At 37.6% G+C, this 24,137-nt stretch overlaps 1 protein-coding gene across 1 annotated transcript in view; it reads left to right on the top strand.

The window, feature by feature from the left end:
- PREX2 (phosphatidylinositol-3,4,5-trisphosphate dependent Rac exchange factor 2) overlaps positions 1 to 24,137 on the top strand; it is a 338,025-nt gene that overhangs the window by 139,455 nt on the left and 174,433 nt on the right. Inside the window, exons 15-22 of the mRNA XM_062188384.1 lie at positions 436 to 508; positions 3,675 to 3,817; positions 3,964 to 4,056; positions 6,145 to 6,293; positions 11,637 to 11,722; positions 15,109 to 15,245; positions 16,664 to 16,781; positions 19,200 to 19,384. Coding sequence (XP_062044368.1) covers positions 436 to 508; positions 3,675 to 3,817; positions 3,964 to 4,056; positions 6,145 to 6,293; positions 11,637 to 11,722; positions 15,109 to 15,245; positions 16,664 to 16,781; positions 19,200 to 19,384 — 984 coding nt within the window. The remainder of the gene's footprint in view (positions 1 to 435; positions 509 to 3,674; positions 3,818 to 3,963; positions 4,057 to 6,144; positions 6,294 to 11,636; positions 11,723 to 15,108; positions 15,246 to 16,663; positions 16,782 to 19,199; positions 19,385 to 24,137) is intronic.

The raw sequence follows: 24,137 nt of genomic DNA, 5'->3' as shown, positions 1-24,137 counted from the left end.
CTAGTTGCATCCATTTTGTTGCAAGACAAGATTTTATTCTTTTTTATAGTTGAGTAGTATTCCATCAAGTATATGTACCACATTTTCTAATACTCAGAGTACAAACATAATGTATATAAACAAAATTCACATTTTGAGGTTTGATTATTATTGATAGCCTTTGTCTATATGCTTGAGGAACAGTAGTTTTTCTACTTAAAAAAAGGATTTTTTCCCAATAATTTTACAGATTTGTTTTCACTTAATATCAAAAGAAAATGTTTCCATAACCAAGTGAATATTTTCTAACAATTAGACGCCTGTTGTCTTATGAAGCACTGCCTGCTGCAACATGAGTGGCTTTGTTTCAGTGTAGTGCTGGAAATGTCACGTGTGGTGGATTCAGCCACGTGTGCCCTGGCCTCTTAACTCACACAGTGCTTTTTTAATTGACAGGGGGATTGTCGCACCAGAGAAGAGGCGATGATATTTGGCACTGGACTCTGTGACAATGGATTTATGCACCATGGTAGGGGTTTTCACCTTGGAAGCTTATGGATGTATTTCATTGTTTGCTTCTTCTCTGGGCAGTGCTAAGTGTCTCAGTGCCCCCAGTGAGTCTCCAAGCCTAAGTCCTTTCAGTTTCCCTGCTGGGGTCGTTCCTTTGTCAGATTGCTACTCTTCACCAGTGGCCATGGCTTTGCTCTGATTTTTCTACACTGTCCTGATTCCAGAGGAACAACAACTTCAGTAGAAGTTTTGTTGCTTTTTCTGTTTTGAAAGTTCATATATCTCTTTGAAACTATTTGGTTTTACTGAAGGCCAGTGTATATTAGAATGATTAAATGAGAGGTATATGGTAGGATATTTTTTGGTTTTTTTAGGAGAATGTTTTCAAAATTTCCCCAGGGAACAAAATTACAGATCTCTGGAAAAACTAATTGGTTCTTTTTGGCCATTAAAAATTGATTTCTTTCAATGTTTTACAAAGTTCTTGAACATTTCAAAGTAGAAGACTCAATTTTTTCTCCTCTATTCACAGAATACATAAACCTAATATTTTCTATTATTAATATAATATGCTTATAAATATTGATAACACGCCCATTTCTCAGTTGTTTTCAAGGAATTGTTACAGTTTCATGAAGAGAGTAAAGCACAATAGTTACAGAAATTTTGAAAGCATATAGTTATCATATGTTTTTCTCAGTTCCATGCCATTCCACTCTTTCTATATCCCTGCGTGGGCTCCAATGAGGTTATTTGGTCCTTAAAAAAACAAACTATGGAATGAAAGAAATTAATGACAGTTAAGGCAGTTAAAACTATAATATTGAACTGAAAATCCTCACAAGTTTTGGTTATTTTGTCTTTAATATAAAGCATGCATAAGAAGTAATTTCTGTAAACATTGATTGTTAAACATTGAGTTAAGACAGTTTTCCATCCAAGAGTTTGTCAGTGAAATACAACCAGTTTGGCTCATGCCCGCCTTCACTGGTACCCAGTCTTGCTCCTTTGGACAGACTGGTGGATTGTGAGCTTTGGGAAAGTGCTTGTATCATTAACTCAATCTAAAATATATTCTTAATCCTGTCGTTAGAGATGGCTTGTTTCTAATTGGGAGCTGATCATTTTATTTGTAAATTCATGTTGCCAGCCAGTCTTCCCATCCAAAAATCAGTGTGTTCCTTTATCTAGTCAACAATTGTTTGTTGGAATTATATAAAAATAATGAAATAAAATAGTGGCCCTTTTTGGTTACTTACAGTTGTCAAGTTACTTGCATGTACTACCTCATCTTCGTTTTATTCAACATTATGAAGGTTTTGTTGCTTCTGTTGTATAGATGAGGAAACAGGTTCAGAAGTTACAAACAAGCCTAATGCTTTCTACTGTGCCCAGGGACCACTGTCTTTCCTGTAGTTGTGTTTTAATGTATCAGCCTGTCCCAACAAGTACACTTCAAAGCACGTAAGGGCAGATGAAAAGAAATGGAGAAGATCCCATTTTTTAAAAGTATTTTGATAATTGTCAGGGTATTCTTCCTATCAGAATGTAGTCTTATTTTATTTTACTTTTTTAAAGATTTATTTGTTTATTTGAAAGTCAGAGTTAAACAGAGAAGGAGAGGCAGAGAGAGAGAGAGAGAGAGGTCTTCCATCCACTGTTCACTCCTCAATTGGCCGCAGTGGTTGGAGCTTGTGCTGATCCAAAGCCAGGAGCCAGGATCTTCTTCCAGGTTTTCCCGTGAAGTTGCAGGGGCCCCAGCACTTGAGCCATCTTCTACTGTTTTCCCAGGCCATTGGAGAGAGCTGGATCAGAAATGGAGAGCCAGGACTCGAACTGGCACCCATATGGGATGCCGGCATTGCAGGTGGCGGTTTTACCTGCTATGCCACAGTGCCAACCCTGTAGCCTTATTTTAAAAGAAAGCAAACAAAACATAAACCTTACATGATCAGTGCCTTCTAGGGATATCTAGGGGTTTTGAAGGGAAATATTAGCATTTGGATTATTGGGAAAAAAATCACTTTTGAAGAAATACAATTATTCAAGTTTTTTTTTTTTCTTTAAAAAAAAAAAAAAAGAACAAAGAGTTTGTGGAAACTAAAATCACATTTCATCCAGAAGACATATTTCCAGTTTAAAGTGTTAGAACAAAAGTGACCACAATGAGAATTACTCACACATAAAAGGACAGCACTTCACTCATTCGAATTTTCCCATGATTGTGCAGAATATTAAAGACATGCTGAAAGTGTTAATTACAAGTTGAAAACACCATACGTGGGCGGGCACCATGGCTCACTTGGTTAATCCTCCGCCTGCGGCGCTGGCATCCCATATGGGCGCTGGGTTCTGGTCCTGTTGCTCCTCTTCCAGTCCAGCTCTCTGCTTGGGCCCCTGCACCCACGTGGGAAACCAGGAGGAAGCACCTGGCTCCTGGCTTCAGATCAGTGTAGCTCCGGCTGTAGCGGGCATTTGGGGGGTGAACTAATGGAAGGAAGACCTTTCTCTCTGTCTCTGTTTCTCACTAACTCTGTCAAACAAACAACAAAAAAACCCCATACGTTTCTATTTGTTTTGATATTTATTTATTCATTTGAAAGAGCAAGAGAGAGAGAGAGAGAGAGGGAGAGACCCAGAAAGAGATCTATCTGATGCTTCATTCCCCAAATACCCTCAATAGTCAGAGCTGTTCTAGGCCAAATCCAGGAGCCGGGAACTCCATTCTGGTCTCCTACATGGGTGGCAGGAACCCAAGTACTTGAGGAATCTTCTGCTGCCTTCCCAGGTGGATTAGCAGGGAACTAAATCTGAAATAGAGTAGCCAGTAAAGTGGCCTAACTTACTGTACCACAACACTGGCCTTTTTTGGATTCATTTTAATATTTTATTTATTTCTATTTTAATCTGAAAAGTGACAGACTTGGTTAAGTATAGAATCATTAGAATTGAAAACACACTTAAGTTTAAAAATGCAAAATTCTTTTTGTAACCTAAACGTAAAGGATCATTGCTTTGGAATTATGGAAAGAAATAGAAAAAAAAATTCTAGGGATATTTGTGACTATGATTTGTCCTAGGAATATAAAGTTGAGGTTATGGGACAGGTATTTATTTACCAGATGTCTACTGGTATGGAAAATGAGTTTGAGTTTTGGGTTAATTGAAACAATTTGTTTCTGTAGTCCTCGAAAAAAGTGAATTCAAAGATGAGCCCCTACTTTTCCGCTTTTTTGCGGATGAAGAAATGGAAGGATCAAATATGAAACACCGACTTATGAAGCATGACTTAAAGGTTGTGGAAAATGTCATAGCTAAGTCATTATTGGTAAGTTTATGAATATAAATATTCTTCTTGATTGGACATTACCAGGAGATTAAATGAACATTTTTGATGGTGCTGTGTCTTACATCATTGATTTGTATTACTTAAAAATTTGCTTTATCAGTAACATTCATATTTTTGCATTTCAGATCAAATCTAATGAAGGCAGCTATGGCTTTGGGTTAGAAGACAAAAATAAAGTTCCAATAATAAAGTTAGTAGAAAGGGGATCTAATGCTGAGGTAACGTAAATGATAAATTTTCTTTTAAATTAATATAAAAGTTCTAAACCAATAGAAATCAGTCTCTCAAGTATATTTACTGGAGATATTTTCTATGAATTATCTTACTCTCAGAAGTAAAATGGGTGGCAGCCTAGCCCAAGTGTAGGCACTCAGGGATAATTTAAGGCAATAAGGGTGAGAGAGGGCAGTATTTTTATAGAGACATATAGCTGGGAACTACTTTACTTCCCAGGAGGCTAAATAACTCATTCTATATCCCTAGGACTTTCCAATCTGGAAACCTGTGGGACCTGCATAGTGTTGGACTGTACTATGTGTGTGAGATAGTTATTTTGTTCGTTCGAGGGCTACGTCTTCCATTTCACTGCCACCTTTGACAGTAAAACACATGCTTCCACTCATTTTCTGATTAAATTAATACTGATTGACGTTCTTTCACTTTACCCACCTTGTAAACAAAGAAGTCTCTTGATCAGTTGTTACATATATTTATTCAGTGCCTGTTGTGTGCTAGGCAATGTTCTAACTTCTGAGAATACAGCAGTGAACCAAAAAGAAAAAAAAAATCATGTCTTAATGAAGTCTACTTTCCCATGATATATCCCAAGTATGAAGTGTCTTTAAAAAGTTTGTGGTAAAAGCATGCATTGAAAAAGACTGCATGGCTTTTAAAATTCTTTGCACCAAAATGCAAATTATCTTTTAATTGCATTTTCCATGAACTTTTTGTAGTTCCCTCAGGTTTGGAAGTCTTGTCACCTTACAAGCTACCTGGCTTGTAAGATGCTTAGCATTCAAGCCAGCTTCTCCATATTCAGATCTCTTAGGGAATGTGAGAACTAATGAAATCTAGTTTTTAACTTGAATTTATTTTGAAGTTGGCAGTAAACTGTCACCCATCCTGCTATCTGTGCATGCCTAAGGATTCTGTCTTTCAGAAAAACACAAATGCAAGACAAATCTTTATGGATACCACACTAATTTCAAACAAAAACTCATACTGTACATGAACCTGGCCAACAAATGATGTTTTTAGTAATTTTCTATGAGAAGGAAATGTTCCTCTTGGCCATTTCAGAGGATATTCTCAGAGCACAGCTTTGTTGGCTAGGCTACTGATGAAAGGCCCCATCCCTGGTCTTCATTATTTAGCTGACAACCGATACAGTAGATAGTTTATGGGCAGGAGAGCTGGTTAGCAAGAATGTCGTGGTTGGCATGCAAGGATAATGTCTTCCTTTTCTTCTCAGCAGTTTGCACCTGGACAGCCCTCTTCTTGTTGTAGCTCTCTGCCCAGATGTCAGACCACTCCTCTGCTCTATACCAGATATATTAATGCTAATATTGGGCTACAGATGCATATTTGCATGTCATAAATCTCTGCATACAGAGGTTGAAACTCTGAGTTAATTGGATATAAATGGGAAGCACAGTTAAAACATTAAGCAGGGGGTGATCATTTGGTGCAGCAGTAAAGACTCTCAGGACGCCTACTCCATATAGCAAGTGCCTGGGTTTGAGTCCCAGCTCCATTTCCCATTCTGGCTTCCTGCTAGTGGGCATCCTGGTAGAAAACAACTGATGGCTTAGATTCAAGGTTCCTGATCAGCCACATGCAAGGTCTGGTCTGGGTTCTAGGCTCACTGTTGTCTTCAGCCTGGTCCAGTCCTAGATGTTGTGGCCATTTTGTGAATGAAGCAGGGGAGGACAATTTATGTCTTTGTTTTTTTTTCTTTCTCTCTCTCTCTTAAATAATTTAAAAAATTAAACTAGTCTCAATTTAGTTAAAACGATGAAGTAAGAAAAAGAACTGTGAAATAAAACAGAAAAAAAAATGGTCAAGAAAGGAAGTGAAAAATTTCAATAAAGCTATGCTATCAAATTTAAAATGAGGTCAAGTATAATGATGACTGTGTTATGTCATCCACAGTTCTTCTTTGTGGGTTTGTATACAAACATTGCAGGTGTGTTAAAATGTCAAAATGTGTAAGCCCTGAACATTTTTGGATTCAGATTTTCTGAAAAAGTAGAGTTCTTATTTTAATATAATTTTAAATTTTTTTTTTTTTGCAATATCTCTCTTAGATGGCTGGCATGGAAGTTGGGAAAAAGATCTTTGCCATTAATGGTGACCTAGTTTTTATGAGACCTTTCAATGAAGTGGATAGCTTCCTGAAATCATGCTTAAATAGCAGAAAACCTCTAAGAGTTCTTGTGAGCACAAAACCAAGGGAGTAAGTTGTATGATTAATGTTGGATTTTGAAAAAAATTATGTATAACTGCATAAAATAGAAAATTTAACTAAAAGTCTATTATTAAGCATTTAATTTCTTAGAACATTTAAACCTCATCAATGTCACTAATACTGGTCTTTAGATGATGTGAAAAACTGCTACTTGAATTAGATACTTTCAGCAGAAATAATGCTTTTCTCTGATTGCCTAAACGTTCCTGCTGTGGATTAGATGAGTATAACTACTAGCTGGAAAAGTTAGCAGAACACTTGAGAATAAAGAGCTGCATGTTCAGGGCTGGAGTTGTGATGCAGCAGCTTAAGCTGTTGCCTATGCTGGCATTCTAGATGAGTGGCAGTTTGAGTCCCCACTGATCCACTGCTCCGATCGGCTCACTGCTAATGCACCTGGGAAGGCAATGGAAGATGGCCCAGTGCTTGTGCCTCTGCTACCCTGTGGGATACCAGGATGGAGTTCCAAGCTCCTGGCTTCAACTTGGCCCATCTTTGGCCAATGTGGCCATTTGGAGAGTGAACCAGCAGATAGAAGATATCTCTCTCACTCACTCTCTCATTCTCTCTTCTCTCCTCTCCTGTAACTCTGCTTTTCAAATAAATGAAATAAAACCTTTATACAAAAAAGAACTGCATATAAGAATGTGTATGCTAAAAGAATTTCAAGAACTATTAGTTGATTAGATTCAACTAATTGGTTGTAACATGTGGGATCAATACTGAAATATTCCATGCTTATATGTATTTAATAATATGTCAATTCCTTTAAAAAAAAGTCTGTCATCTATTTGTCTATATTTCTGTGTATCTGCAAGAGTACTTCAAAAATTTCACAGAAAATTGAAAAGATGTGTTTATTAGGGTGCAAAAAACTTTGAAGTCTCTGCATAATTTCTTGTGATACGAATTTCCTATGAACTTTTCAAGTATCCTGGCTTCTAGTTTCTACCTATCCTTAGAAAAATATTTATATATATTAAAGAAAATTTAGAAAATATGAATAATTCTAAAGGAAGTCATTTCTTGTATAATAATATCATCCACAAATAGCAATTGTTATATTTTTGAAATGTAGAGTTAATTTTTCTAAGTATTGATAAACATATACACAATTATGCACTTATAGAGTTTGGCCATGTTCTTTATGCTGCTTTGTGATGTTTCCTTTTGTGTGTGTATTAAAAATCATATTATGGGTTGGCTGGCACTGTGGCTCACTTGGCTAATCCTCTGCCTGTGATGCCGGCACCCTGGGTTCTAGTCCCAATTGGGGCGCGGGTTCTGTCCCAGTTGTTTCTTTTCCGGTCCAGCTCTCTGCTGTGGCCCGGGCAGGCAGTGGAGGATGGCCCAAGTGCTTGGGTCCCTGCACCCACATGGGAGACCAGGAGGAAGCACCTCGCTCCTGGCTTCGGATCAGTGCAGCGCACCGGCCGTAGCAGCTATTTGGGGGGTGAACCAACAGAAAAAGGAAGACCTTTCTCTCTGTCTAGCTCTCTCACTGTCTAACTCTGCCTGTCAAAAAAAATCATATTATGGGTACACTTAAAGACACTGGATGTTCCTTTGCAAATTATTTCCATCTACAGTGTATTGTTCTTTAATCATATATATACCATGAGTTTATCTAATTGATTGAGATAAGTGCGTAGCACAATGTCTTAATGCACTATGATTGTATCAAAATTACGTTTTAAAAATCTACTTATATCAGTTCTTGATAGCAATAACCAATTTCATGAAAAATGAAGGTTATCACTTCAAAAATGAAAAGGTTATTTATTTTAGTTACTCATGGAAATACTGGTAACTCCATATAGTATCCCTCACATATATGTAATATTACATATTATTACATATGAAGGAATAGCAGGGAATACTGCTCTCTACTTGGGTCACAGTACAGTGTAACATGCTAGGTGAAATCTGTTTCTGTGACAGTGTTAAGTCATTAAGACAGTTGCCGTAGTTTCTGCTAACGACTTACCAGGTGGTCTGAAGGAGTGCCTCACTGAAGTTACTAATTTAGAAAAACTGGGCTAGAGGGCAGCAAAGAACCACAATGATATCTTCCCTCTAAAGCTAATTAAGTATCACTGCTGCTTCCTTTTTCCCAAACCTGCCCAGGATAGGAGATCCTAGTTGCCTACCTGCTGCCACTCTGGGGGCATTGAAAAGGAAGCTGACTGGAAAGGAAAAAGTCCTATTTCACAGTAATCATTAATAAAGATAAAAGACTGGCCCTATGACTCCCTGATTTAACTCTACAAATATTGCCCTTCAGACCCTAGAAGTTTCAACAGCTGGCAAACTTGGAGGCCATCAACTTCAAAACTAAATAGCTAGAGGCAAACCCTCAGTCCTAGAATGAGCTGCTGGGTGAGCATAGTCGGGACGTTTGTCTACTGACACTTCCCTCAGTGTTTGTTGCAGTTATCTAGAACCCCAGATGTCAGGTTCATGCCTTACCACGTGCTAAGTGTGTAACTTTAATGTCCTCATCCGTAAAATGAGAATAAGAGTACCTATGCTGTGGAGCCCCCAAGAACGCTAAATAAATCTAGGTTTGTAAAGAACTTAGGTAAGGAGCCAGCACTGTGCTGCAGCAGGTTAAAACCTCAGCCTGCAGTGCTGGCATCCCATGTGGGTGCCAGTTCAAGTCCTGGCTGCTCCACTTCTGATCTAGCTCCCTGCTCATGCACCTGGGAAAGCAGTGGAGGGTGACCCAAGTACTTGGGGCCCTGCACCCACGTGGGAGACCTAGAAGAAGCTCCTGGTTTTGGCCTGGCCCAGCCTAATCGTTGTGGCCATTTGAGGACTGAACCAGCAGATGGAAGACCTCCCTCTCTGTTTCTCTTCTTCCTCTGTAACTCTGCCATTCAAATAAATAAATCTTAAAAAAAAAAAAAAATCACCTTAGTGTTCAGCCCACACATCTAGTGATATGATTCTTTCATATGTTTTATCATTTTCATTGCTTTTTTATTACATCAAGAGCATATTTGCATTCATATGAAGACATCTTTGAAGATGGCATACTCTGTCTTTTTAAGTTGCTTGAAATTTATAATCCTTCCATTACACCATTATCCTAATATATGGACCCTATAAAACAAACCTCTCTCATATTTTCTTACAATAGCCTTTTGTAATTTAAATAGAAATGTGTTTTGAAGGGAAAATGGTAAAAAAAAAAGATAAATACAACAGAATTTTCTTTGGATTCTAGGTGTATTTTGGACTTGATAACACACGGGAGTTTTTCAAATGCTTGAAGTAGATCATTTAGGGCACTTATTTACTGAAAGAAATAAAACATTCCTCTTGTGTAAATGTCAATCTTCTAATAGGCAGTCTAGTGTTCCCACAAAAGAAACAAGTTCTATAGTGTTCATTTTATTAAGGGGTCTCAATATTTTAACCAAATAGGTCTCATGGTGTTTTATACAATTTTGTACAGGAAAAAAATGCAATTTGTTCAGAAAGAATGAGAGGCCGCTGTGAATTGCTGCTAGTCCAAGAGCAACCATATCCGTGGCCTGAAAGCTCTGTTATTTTAGCAAAAGTAAATGCTCATTCAAAAATAAAAGCATGAGCTGCCTCAGTTTTTGGGCCACCCTCACCAGAATATGTATTTACTCCCATTTTTTACTCAGTTATCTTTTATTTTCAGTGAAATTAAAATTCACTTTGACAAGCACTCATAAATATGTGCTATTCAAAGGAAATGATGCAGCCTGTACACCACACAGTACTGATGGGAGGCTGAAGGGTGAATTGATTCTGTGACCACCATCCCCGTTAGCATTTCTATCCCAGAACCCCTGCCTGGGTCGTTCTTGAGGTTGCAGTGTGTGCCATTGCCTTCTGGCCTAAATGCAGTCCATAGCTTTCTCTAGTGTTCTGTGCACACAGTCTTGCACAAACTGCCTCCAACAGCTACTATACAAGTGGCAGATAGGTTCTGCTGTTCCTATCTTTAGACTCTGTCTAAAGTGCCCTTGCAGTGGTGCCAACATTTATTTCTTGATTAATCCATCTTTTGGAAACCACTTGTTCCTTGGGCATCAAGTGCTATCCATCAAAATTTTATTGCATTGTGTTCATTTGTATTTGCTCTCTACTGCAATTTATTATACTCATTTTCATTGTTATGATGCTCCATCTTATCTTGTGTTCTCTGCTTTTCATTGTTGCTATCTGATTTCTGGCTTCCTTGGGTGGAGTATCTCATTTATTAGTGACAAACTGAACATCTTTCACTGGTTTGCTGTCACAGTTGACTCACAGTCACCATCCCTTCATATGGATTCGTTGGACAAATTTCTTTTCTTTTCAAGTTTACCTTTTGATGTATTCTTCTAAAATCTCACTGCATAAAAAGGAATGTTAATCATATTCTTAAATTATTTTGAAGTAGTGTTTGGCAGATCAGTGCTTTATAATTAGTTCTTTAATGAAGTTCTCAACAGGTAGAAAAGTATCAATTCTGTGTTTCCTCTTTATATGAACTTTTATAAAAAGTTTTCACGGGGTACTTATATTCTCTTTGTAATAGCAAACTAAGGAAAGAAGCTGCTGTTTTGTTAAATACTTAATAGCCTAGCACAGAGTAGTTTCCCAGTTGTATCTCTTTTAATCCTTATGATGCAGAATAGGTTTTAATGACTTTATTTAGTTATTTATTTGAAAGGCAGAGTTACAGAGGAAGGCAGAGAGAGGTCTTCCATCTGCTGCTTGACTCCTCAGATGGCCATGAAGGCTGGAGCTGCACCAATCCAAAGCCAGGAGCCAGGAGCTCTCTTGGGGTCTCCCATGTGGGTGCAGGGGCCCAAGCACTTGGACCATCTTTTACTGCTTTCCCAGACCACAGCAAAGAGCTGGATCGGAAGTGGAGCAGCCGGGACTCGAACCAGCACCCATATGGGATGCTGGTGCTTCAGGTGGTGACTCCCCCCACTATGTACAGCACTAGCTCCTTAATGACATTATCTTTCTTTGAAACTGTGTCAGAGAAGTTCAGGAGTTTCTCTAATAACTAAGTACAGAATTGATGATTCATAGCTAGGTTAGTCTAGCCTCAGAGCCTGTTCTTTTCAGATATACTCCGTAAGTCTGTTTTCAATTTAGAAAGTAAATTGCATGTCTACTGTGTGCCTCTGTGAGGGTAAAAAATGCTGTTTGTCTCCAAGCGTTTCTAACCCAGGGTCTTTCATGTGGTAGATCCCCAATATGGATTTGCTGAAATAATAAGTAAAGGTGTAGGAAGTAGGTTTTTAACCAGTTTGGGCATTTAAAATTAATTTTACCTCATTTTTGAATTGATTTTAGGACAGTGAAAATCCCAGATTCAGCTGACGGGCTTGGATTCCAGATCCGAGGATTTGGCCCATCGGTTGTACATGCAGTAGGAAGAGGTAAGAAATTAATTTTGCATGGAGAACAACCTTCCAGAATATTTGGGGTATTCTTTACAGATCAAATATGTTTAAAATGTGCATAGCCATTTATGAACTTTCTTTTTAGACATATTTTCACTGTATTAACTCAATGGTAGTACATTCTGGAAACAATATTTTTAAAAAATTGTCCTTTGGCTTATTTATCATTGATAAAAATTTGAAGTGAAATGGACACTATGAGAAACAATGATTTGATGAGCCCTTGTCCTGACTATTGATGAGCAACTTAATACTTTATCCCGTTTAGTATTATTTTTTTTTTGTTCTACTTAATACTATTGGTTGAACTTTGTAATTAACACAAAATTATTCTTAGGTGTTTAAATTTAACTGAAAAGTGATCCCTGTTAAATATAAGAGCGAGAATAAGAGAGGGAGGAGATGTACAGTTTGGCACATGCTCAATTGGACTTGCCCTAAATGGTAGCATTAGATACATGTCTGGGGACTCCAATTCAATCCCATCAAGGTGGCATAGACCAATGCCAGCTCACTAGTCAAAGTGATCAATTTCTGTTCACAATTGATCATAATGATAGAATTAAGAGTCAAATGGATCACATAAACAAGACTAGTGTTGCTAATAATAACTGATAGAATTAAAAAGAAGAGAATGATCCAAATGGGAAGCAGGATACACAGCAGACCCATAGAATGGCAGATGTCCTAAACCACTCTGGCCTCAGAATCAGCCCTTAAGGCATTCGGATCTGGCTAAAAAGCCCATGAGAGTTTCTCAGGCATGGAAAGCCAAGATACTCCGGCAAAAAAAAAAAAAAAAAAATATATATATATATATATATATATATATATATATACCTAAATGAAAGATCTCTATGAGTGAGATCCCAGTGGAAAGAACAGGCCATCAAAGAAGGAGGTAACTTTCTCTGAAGGGAGGAGAGAACTTCCACTTTGACTATGACCTTGTCTAAATAAGATCAAAGTCAGCGAACTCAAAAGGCTTCTATAGCCTTGGCAACCCATGACAAGAGCCTAGGGTGATCACTGACACCATAAACAAGAGTGTCAGTTGTTAAATCAGCAACAGGAGTCACTGTGCACTTACTCCCCATGTAGGATCTCTGTCCTTAATGTGTTGTACTATGTGAATCAGTGGTATAATTAGTACTCAAACAGTACTTTATAGTTTGTGTTTCTGTGTGGGTGCAAACTGTTGAAATCTTTACTTAATATATGCTAAATTGATCTTCTGTATATAAAGATAGTTGAAAATGAATCTTGATGTGAATGGAATGGGAGGGGGAGCGGGAGATGGGAGGGTTGTGGGTGGGAGGGAAGTTATGGGGGGGAAAGCCACTGTAATCCAAAAGCTGTACTTTGGAAATTTAAATTTGTTTAATAAAAGTTAAAAAATTTGATTAAAGAATTGATTCTTCAAACCCAGTTTTCTGCAAGCTTCAGTTTAGCTAAGTGTATAAGACTATTTGTATTTTATTTAATTATATATATGTATACTTGTGTTCCAATAACTCAAAGATGTAAATTTTCAGACTTAAGAACGATTTGTGGCCTTTATAAATATAATTCCCTCAAATATTCCTATAAATCATGGAAATATTCTTACCATGAAATTAATTTTAAATTAGATAGTTTTAGCCACCGAAACCTTACACTGGGGCTGACATGTGGCTTAGCAGCTAAGACACTGCTGGGAATGCCCACATCCCATAGCAGTGCCTATGTCCAAATCTCAGCTCCGCTCCTGATTTCATCTTCCTGTTAATGTGCACCCTGGGTGGCAACAGGTTTTAGCTCAAGTGCCTGGGTCCTCCTACAATGGGAGACTGGGATTGAATTCATGGGTTCTGGTTTTGGCCTGGCTCAGCTCTTGTGGGCCTTTAGAGGAGTGAACCAACTGATGGGAGATCTTTTGTTTTCTGTCTCCACGCCCTCTTCCCCTTTTTGTTTGGCCTCTCCCTATCTCTCTCACTGCCTCTCAAATAAGTAGAATAAATAAACAGTTTATCTATCTCTATGCAAGCAAAATGACTGAACAGTTGCTGTTGCCCAACTAATTCTATTCTCCACAAATTCTCTGGTTCTTGGCCCTTCGCACATGTTCTAAATTCTTTTTCTGAGAAAATCCATTCCACATAAGTTGCTAATTGACAAGTTTTTTTTTCCTTAATAATTTATTTTTATGTGAATATTAAATCGTTGGAATTTTAAAAAATAAAAGCGATTACTATGTCATTATTTAGAGATGTTGTAAAGAAAAATGAGGCACATTCTGACTTTCTCATTTTCCCATAATATATATATAAATATTTATGTAGTTATGCCATATATAACATGTAATGTATGCCAAATATATATAAATGTAGAAAATTAGATTGACTAGACAATTGTAAGGGAAAATAATTGATTAGCATTATGAAAGTCACTTTGCAGTATTCCTTCAAACACTCCTAGGAAGGTAGGGAAATATTCTATTAATCACATAGATTGAATGATGAATTCAAAAGCAGAAATACATTGAGAGGTTATTGGTATCAGAACCAAAGTTTTTAAGAACATGCTATCTAGACCTTTATTATGTTTTCAAATGGCCTCTCTTATTGTGTATATGATAAAAATGGATTTTTTTTGACAGGCAGAGTTAGACAGTGAGAGAGAGACAGAGACAGAGACAGAGAGAAAGGTCTTCCTTTTCCGTTGGTTCACACCCCAAGTGGCCGCGACGGCTGGTGTGTTGCGGCCAGCGTGCTGCACCAATCCGAAGCCAGGAGCCAGGTGCTTCTCCTGGTCTCCCATGGGGTGCAGGGCCCAAGCACTTGGGCCATCCTCCACTGCCCTCCCAGGCCACAGCAGAGAGCTGGACTGGAAGAGGGGCAACCAGGACAGAATCCGGCGCCCCAACCAGGACTAGAACCCAGGGTGCTGGCGCCACAGGTGGAGGATTAGCCAAGTGAGCCACGGCGCCGGCCCATGAATTTTTTTTAAGATTTATTTATTTGAAATACAGTTACAGAGAGGTGAGGCAGAGGCAGAGCGAGATCTTCCATCTGTCGGTTCACTCCCTAAATGGCTGCAATGGCTGGAGCCGGGCTGATCTGAAGCCAGGTGCTGGGAGCTTCTTTCAGGTCTCCCACGGGGGTGCAGAGGCCCAAGGATTTGGGCCATCTTCTTGCTGCTTTTCCAGGCCATTAGCAGAGAGCTGCATTGGGCGTGGAACAGCCAGGACTCAAACCATTGCCCACATGGGATGCCAGCACTGCAGGTGGTGCCTTTTACCCGCTATGCCACGGCGCTGGCGCCTAAAAATGGATCTTCTTCCTGAATTTAGTTTTTGTCAATTTTCCCATTTGTCTTTAAAGGAACTGTGGCCGCAGCTGCTGGCCTTCACCCTGGACAGTGTATCATCAAAGTAAATGGAATCAACGTCAGCAAAGAGACACACGCCAGTGTCATTGCCCACGTGACAGCCTGCAGGAAGCACAGGCGGCCAACCAAGGTGAGCAGCTCTTCTGCTTACCTGGATCTGCTTGAATATTTGCTGTGAGGCCTGGGGGACCCATGGGATAGTGCCAGAGATCGTGGTGGTTTCCAATCCTAAGTTCAGATTTAAGCCCAGCACTGTAAATCTCATGATTGCTTTATCTGCATAATTATAATTGTGTTTAAATGACTGTATTTTATTGTGACAATATTATTACTTGTTTTAAAAGTACTCAGGTTTTTCATATTTATCCTAAGTGTTTATCAAGGTAGAATCCAAAAAATTGAATTATTTTCTTATGATTGCTTTGGAATGTATGATGATCATTGTGTGTCTGCATGCGTAGATTATAAATACAGTGCTTATTACAAGGCTTTTCTGAAAAAACGAAAATCGTGGGTGGGTTTCATATACTCTCTGGTAGAGTTTTTTTATCTGTTTGCCTTCTTAAAGCTATGCCAGTCAGAGAAACGATTACAAAAGCAATAAATCAGAAAAAAATTCACCTGAATAATATACTCTGTCAGGTATCCATGCCACAAAAATGACCACTGCAAAACTTAGTGACTTAAATAAGCAGTGGTGATTGATGATTTCTCTTGATTCTGGTGTGATCTTCATTAACTAACATTTTAATGAGTTACAGCAGTATGATAAACACAATTGTAAGGCTAATACAGGAGAAAAACGGACAATACATATTGTACTTCAATAATGTGATTCAATTTGATTTATCGCATTTATCTTATCCAAGAAAAGTGTAAACATTAAAGAAAGGCTGCTCTTTAAGCATTTATTTAGTGGCTGTTTTATCTCTCTCATTTCTCTAAAGACTGGGAATGCTGTTTCAGTTTAAAATATGAGATGGTTTATGACGTGGGGAGATTAAAAGAGTTACATGACTTGGGGACTCAATAAGATGAATGATCTTCCAATTTTCATATTGGTTTGCTTCAAGAAAGCAGTAAATGTATTAAAATATATGTGACTATTAGAGCATTTAAGGAATTTGTACAGTTATAGATAATTGATTCATCAGAATTTATTTTAAGCTATATTTTAGAATTCATTTTAAGATATCCTTGAGGAATTTAAGGAAGACATTTGAGAATACAACCGATTTAAAACATGTCCTTTGGAGCATGTCTTTGGAAGACAGAATTTACATGAAACACTACGTTTGGAAGATAAAACTTTAAGCTTAAAAATATTTGTTAAACAATATAATTGTAATTGGTTTTCTGTTAGTCCTCCAATGGTGATTTTCTCATTCAAATTTCATTATTTTTAAACAAATTTAATATTTCATTATTTTTAAACAAACTAAAGGAATACATAAAATGGCCAACCCTCTTTCTGAAGCAGGAGAATGAAATGAATATGCTTTTAGGAATCACTAATAGTTCTGAGGCTTCTTTTCCCCTCATTTCCAGCAAGACTCCATACAATGGGTTTATAACAGCATTGAGAGTGCACAAGAGGACCTTCAAAAGTCTAGCTCCAAACCCCCTGGAGATGAAGCAGGGGATGCCTTTGACTGCAAAGTAGAAGGTAGGTTCCTTCTTCTTCTCTCATTTGCTTCTCCCATTTTCCACTGTGCTCATGTCTACTCCCAAATGTTGAAGTTCACTTTATTATGTCATTTTCAAATAGATGTCAAGTACATTACTAGTTATGTGTTAATATAGCCATATCCTGTTTTAGGCACTTTTAAAATACTTCACATGGCTGATTTCACTCAAATGGGAATCTAACAAAGTAGGTATAATAGTTATCATCCTTATCTTAGGGGAGAAGAAATTGTGGCCCATATGGTTTAAGGGACTTGCCCAACCTAGTTAGATGGTACAGTAGGGATTGAATCCCAACTGGTTTCCTGGTTTGGAGTATTGTTCAGGCCTTGGTACCACAGTGTGGCTCACAGACCAACAAGATTGCAACTCCCTGGAGAGAGGAACCTCAGCGCCCTCCCCCCCCCCCCACTATCTACCTAATTAGAATGCCCTTTTCCGGAAGTAGAGTGTGGCATTTCAATATCTGTATACAGTGTGTACTGATGAACCCTGTCTCTGTCATTAATGTATGATTAGAACCTTCTGTTTATTCAGAAAATATATGATAGGTTATTGTGAATTGTGGTCAACCGATATGTTGGGTAACACCAAGAACTTATTCCTTCTATCTTACTATGATTTGATAGTCATTATGCAAACTCCATCTAGTTCTACTACCCTTACCAGCTGTAGTAGTTACTGTCCCGTGTTCCTATTGACACTTGTTTAGGTGCCGCATATGAGAGAGAATATGCAGTATTTGTCTTTCTGTGCCTGGCTTATTTCATTTAACATCATGACCTACAGTTCCATCCTTTCTGCTCCAAATGGCAGGATTTTATTCTTTTTTGAGTTGAATAATATTCCCTTGTGTATGTATACTATGTTTTCTCTATCCATCTGTTGATGGGAATTCAGGAAGACACTTTACTTATCATCACTGGTTTATTTTAAAGGGTACAAAATGAACAACCAACTGAAGAGGTGCATAGAGTGAAGTCCACCAGTCTGGAGCACAAGAGTTCTGTCCCCATGGAGTCTTGCTAGCACCATGCTCCTCATGTGTGGAAGCTCTCCAAACTCTGTCATTTAGGGGTTTCCATTCTCTAGACAGGATTGACTAAATTATCAACCATTAATGACTGACTTTACTCTCTAGATCATGTCCCCTTTCCAGAGGTCTGGGGATGGGGCTGAAATTTACAACCCCCTGATTTCATGGTTGGTTCCTTTGACCACAGCCTCCATCCTGACACTAACTGGGGGCTTGCCACAGGTCACCCATTAGCATAACCTCTGATGTGTAAGAAAGGAGCACCTTATGAATAATCGGACATGCTCCCGTGTCCTCTGTCACTCAGTAAATTTCAATGAATTCAAAAGCTCCTTGTTAGGAAATGGTGACAGAAACCAAAGAGTTATTTCCTGTTGCGTAATTCCTATACAATTGATCATATGGAAGATGCTTAGGAAGAACTGTTTTTCTTTTTCTGGAAGGCTGCTTGGTTGGATCCTTCTCAAATCACGGGCAGCATCAGAAATACATCAACCTTTTTGGAGCAGTGATGGCATTATGATAAGACAACATTATTCAAAAATAGGACAAATCTCAGGATGTTTGTCCCAAGGCTTTTATTCCACATTTGGAATGAATCAACCTTGGGGCCACACTGGAAGGTAGATTGCTTGATAGGATGCTCTGGAAATTGATTTGTAGCAATTCTGAGACTTAAGTTTGCTTTAAGGTAAATCAGTATTCTGTGTTTACCTATTTAATTTAATTCTGTTTTTGTTTATTTAATATTTGCTGCTAGAGCTCCCAGCAGTTTCTCACTTAAGATTTTAGGTGTTTTGTCACCAGTAGACTATAGGCTAAGGTAGACATTGCTGATGGAAGTTTTATTATAGCAAACAATGGTGAATTTTCTCAATGAGCTCTTCCATAAGATGCTGCGTGGGAAACTGCAGGCACTCTGTCTGCCAAGAAAAAAACATTCTTGTACCTCCTTTCTGCTTCAGTATGGCCTTATTTATGTAATTTTTACTTCTTTGAGAAAATGCTCATCCAAGGTTTGAAGTAATTTTAGAAACTCCGACTTTAAGTCCTGCATGCTTTAAATAAAAAAAAAAAACACCACAAAACTGCATGTATAATGTTTATATTGGTACAAAAAAGTAAACATATGGTCTGCAGATCAAAGAGCATGCCTAAAGATAAGACTAGTCATGTTGGGATGGTGAGATTTGGATCACTTGGGCATTTTTTTTAAAGTTCTTGTTTTTTAAAAATGTTAAGAATAGATGCTTCGTTTAACACATCAGATTTGGCATCCTTTAAAGAACTCTTTATAAATAATTCAGAGACTAAATTATTTGAGAAGATGAATTGTCTGAATTAAAATTTTCTTTATTCTAGAGGTCATTGACAAGTTCAACACCATGGCCATCATTGATGGAAAGAAGGAGCACGTGAGTCTGACAGTGGACAACGTCCACCTGGAATACGGGGTTGTGTATGAGTATGACAGCACAGCTGGGATAAAGTGCAACGTGGTGGAGAAGATGATCGAGCCCAAAGGGTTCTTCAGCTTAACTGCTAAGGTATGCGTGACCCTGGGAACACAGGTTCTTTGTTCTACATAAAGCAATTGGAACTTTCCCCCACACTTCCAAATGTAGATAGCTATATATTTTGTGATGTTAGCTCATTCAACTTCTTTATTCATCCCCATTGTTCAGGATGTATACAATCTTCCTTTTATCAATCCTTTTGGAGCACTATGTTAAGTTAGATAGAACTTGCCCAGACAGGTGTTATTTGATGTCTCAAAGACTCCACTGCACTTAAGTTGGCTGTGTCTGTTATTCAGTATCATGAATATGTTTCAGGTGGTTTTCATAGCAAGTGGTGCTTTTTTTGAGCTCCATTTAAAAAAATTTAGAAATGATTTTTATTTTATTCATTTATTTGAGAGGCAGGGAGACAGAAATAGAGCTCCAATCCACTGATTTTCAATTCTGGTCACTCATGCAGGTGCAAGGGGTGCTTTTTAAAAATACATATATATATATAAGCATATAGGGATATAGGCAAGGGCTCCTGCTGAACTATGGTCCTTTACTTTTTTTTTTAAGATTTATTTTATTTATTTGAGAGAATTACAGAAAAAGGTAGAGACACACAGAAACACAGAAACATGGTCACCAATATGAAAGAAGGTAAAGGAAGGAAACCTCACAGCAAAAGATCACAGGAATCACAATTTCTCTTTGACATAGAATTAAACTCTGATGCTCTGTTAAAGCAATGTGTTAAAGTAATCTATTATGTTCTCTTGATGTCTGTTAAATTCTAATTGTTCAAAAACAGCTGAATTTTTATTAAGAGCTATGGGTTATTGAAATATGTGCTTATTTTCAAAGATTTGAATAATTACCTTGTAACAATGATCAAATTTGGTCTATGTTATGTCATGATTTTAAGGAATCTTATTTCAACCAGATATTTTGGATTTTGAGCCTTCTTGGCATTCTTGACAGGCATTCAAAAAATCAAAGTTTCAAACAATCTGGACTCTAAAATTTCCAGTAAATCTTGGACTTTGGTTTTTCCAGTTTGGGCCCAACTGAAAAAAATCGAAGGACCTATGTCTCACATCTTATAGAGACACCAACCAATCAGGCTATTTGGATTATATTAGAAGGACTGTCAAGATGTGATGTGGTACCAAACTTTAAGTTTCTATAATGGAACATGCTATTAATACAAATGTTTGAGAATTAAAAAGTCTAATGATCTTGTGTTACTAGACATGATAGTTATCTTAATGAGAAAGCCCCAGAGGCCTAAAGGGTTAAATACTTGTAAAATCCTACAGGTGCTTTCAAAAATACTGTGAAGTAAGCAAGTGTCTCTTGTTGGTTGATGAGTTTATAATTTTAAACATGGCGAATTAAAGTTTTTTTTTGTCATCCACAGTTATATACAATTTGCTGCTCATAAAACTAAAGCGTTGTTGGTTCTGTGTTTAGCTGTCCTCCTATAGGTTCCCATGGACTTTTTCCAGCCACTTCTATTGTATTCAGTAATTTGGGATGGCTCTGTAAACAGATGAAGCCAATAATGTATTAACAGTACCAACTGAGAGAAAGTATGGTTAACTGAGGTTACTAAAAACAAAAAGCAATTCAAATCAATTGGCAATCTACAAAAAGAGTTAAAGATTTTAAAAGCTACTATTAAAATTGCTATATTGGTCTACTATGCTATGTTATATGTGTGTACATATTATATGTCCACATGGGGAAATTTTATTAAGAGTTTTATTTTAAATGGCTTATGGATAAGATTGTCCATAAATTTAAGCTGCTAAAATCAATCAAAGATACATTTTAATTTGTGTGACCTGAATCTGTGTATCATATGTTTTAGACTTGTTGGTAGAAAGAAACTAAAAACATTTTATATGGTTGTGCTTAAGTTTACTGGTTAGAGAAAGAGGTCTTCTACTAGCTGGTTCACTCCCCAAATGCTGCAATGGTTTAGCTAAAATAATCCAAAGCCAGCAGCCAGGAGCTTCTTCTGGATCTCCCACATGGGTGCAGGGGCCCAAGGACTTAGGCCATCCTCTGCTGCCTTCCCAGGCACATTAGCAGGGAACTGGATCAGAAGTGGAGCAGCCAGGACTTGAACTGGCACTCATATGGGATGCCAGTGCTACAGGTTGGGCTTTTAACCCTCTGTGCCACAGTGCTGGCCTCAATCTTTTACTTTTTAGTTGAAGTCTTTATTTAGTGAAGCAGTAAGCCTTTGACCATAATGTAAATTAAAGTATGTTATCTCAACATTTTTTAAATAATTTTTTTTAAAAAAGAAAATATACCTATATTTCTTTTACATAGAATTTTCTAATATTATGCATTCATGTAAATCCTTTTCAAAACACAGTACTTCTGTTGAAAATATTCCTAAATCATTTTTAAAGTTGTACACTCTTGTAGAATTTGAAAACAGAAAAGATATTTTTATTTCCTTGTAAAAATTGATACTTGCTGATGTCACAGTGGCTTCACTGGCCTATTTCTTCCTTACAGTGTTCAGAATATTCTTTTATCAGTATGAAATGTTTCCCCTGAAAGAGAATAAAATAAGTTAATTACATGAAAAAATAAATATACATAATCCTCTGGAGAGTATTTGAAGTTGTAAAATATGAGGTTTTCCATATTTCATAAAACTTCAGGGAACCTGGGATCAATGTATAAATAGTACCTCAGACATTTGTGTAACTCTCAGTTGGGAAGGACATCACCATAAGGTCCTTTGTCTAAAGCAAGATGAGGGGGAGGAAGGAAGATTATGTTCAAATGGATAAAACACGCGGCACTGAAGAGGTGACTCTGGGCTTGCTTTTCATGGCTCTTCTACCAGGAAAATCCATCAGACTCCTACTGTGTCCACCGGTCTGGGTTTTAGTATTGTGTTCTTCCTTTATATCATCCTGTGAGAGTTCAGACTTGACAAGTAAGAAAAATGAGATATAGCTTCCCTGCTTTGATTTCTTTGTTGTTTCAGATTTATATAATTGAGGTAGATTTAGCATCTATAATACTCAGTTTCCAAATTTTAGTGGGAAAAAATAATACAGAGATCCAAATTATCTATCTTTTTTTTTAATTTAACTTTTATTTAATGAATATAAATTTCCAAAGTACAGCTTATGGGTTACAATGGCTTCCCCCTCCCAAAACTTCTCTCCCACCCACAACTCTCCCCTTTCCCACTCCCTCTCCCCTTCCAATCACATCATGATTCATTTTCAATTCTCTTTATATACAGAAGATCAGTTTAGTATATATTAGGTAATGATTTCAACAGTTTGCCCCCATATAGCAACACAAAGTGAAAAAAAATACTGTTGGAGTACTAGTTATAGCATTAAATAAGAGTGTACAGCACATTAAAGACAGAGATCCTACATAATATTTTTTTTAATTAATTAATTTTCTATGCCATTTCCAATTTAACACCAGGTTTTTTTTTTTTTCATTTCCAATTATCTTTATATACAGAAGATCGATTCAGTATATAATTAGTAAAGATCTCATCAGTTTGTACCCACGCAGAACCACAAAGTGTAAAAATACTGTTTCAGTACTAGTTATAGCATCACTGCACATTAGACAACACATTAAGGACAGATCCCACATGGGATGTAAGTACACAGTGACTTCTGTTGCTGACTTAACAATTTGACACTCCTGTTCATGGCGTCAGTAATCTCCCTAGGCTCTAGTCATGAGTTGCCAGGGCTATGGAAGCCTTTAGAGTTCGCTGACTTTGATCTTATTCCGATAGGGTCATAGTCAAATTGGAAGTTCTCTCCTCCCTTCAGAGAAAGGTACCTCCTTCTTTGATGGCCCCGTTCTTTCCACTGGGATCTCGCTAACAGAGATCTTTCATTTAGGTCTTCTTCTTTTTTTCTTTTCCATGGTTTCTTGGCTTTCCATGCCTACAATACTCTCATGGGCTCTTCAGCCAGATCCGAATGCCTTTGGCTAATAAAAAAGCCATCTGCACATTAATGTTTATTGCAGCTCAATTCACAATAGCTAAGACCTGGAACCAACCCAAATGCCCATCAACAGTAGACTGGATAAAGAAATTATGGGACATGTACTCCATAGAATATTATACAGCAGTAAGGAACAATGAAACCCAGTCATTTGCAACAAGATGGAGGGAGGAATCTGGAAAACATCATGCTGAGTGAATGAAGCCAGTCCCAAAGAGACAAATATCATTTGTTTTCCCTGATCGGTGACAACTGAGCACCAAAGGGGAAACCTGTTGAACTGAAATGGACACTATAAGAAACAATGACCTGATCAGCTCTTGTCCTGACTCTAGATGTACAATGTAATACTTTATCCTTTTTTAGTATTTGATGTTGTTGTTGTTCTAGTACTAGTGGTTGAACTCTGTAATTAACACAAATTATTCTTAGGTGTTTAAATTTTAACTGAAAAGTGATCCCTGTTAAATTTAAGAGTGGAAAAAGAGAGGGAGGAGATGTACAATTTGGGACATGCACAATCAGACTTGCCCCAAATGATGGAGTTAGAAATGTGCCAGGGGATTCCAATACAATCCCATCAAGGTGGCATGTACCAATGCCATCTAAATAGTCCAAGTGATCAATTTCAGTTCACATTCGATGGCTCTGATAGGTCTAAGAATCAAAGGGATCACACAAACAAGACAAGTGTCTGCTAATACTAACTGATAGAAACAAAAAGGGAGAGAAAGATCCAACATGGGAAGTGGGATACACAGCAGACTCATATAATGGCA

The sequence above is a fragment of the Lepus europaeus genome, chromosome 4 (assembly GCF_033115175.1).
Source record: "Lepus europaeus isolate LE1 chromosome 4, mLepTim1.pri, whole genome shotgun sequence".
In the NCBI taxonomy this organism is placed as follows: Eukaryota; Metazoa; Chordata; class Mammalia; order Lagomorpha; family Leporidae; genus Lepus; species Lepus europaeus.
Note: the sequence above shows the minus strand (reverse complement) of the source record. Positions and strands in the feature narration are given on the sequence as shown.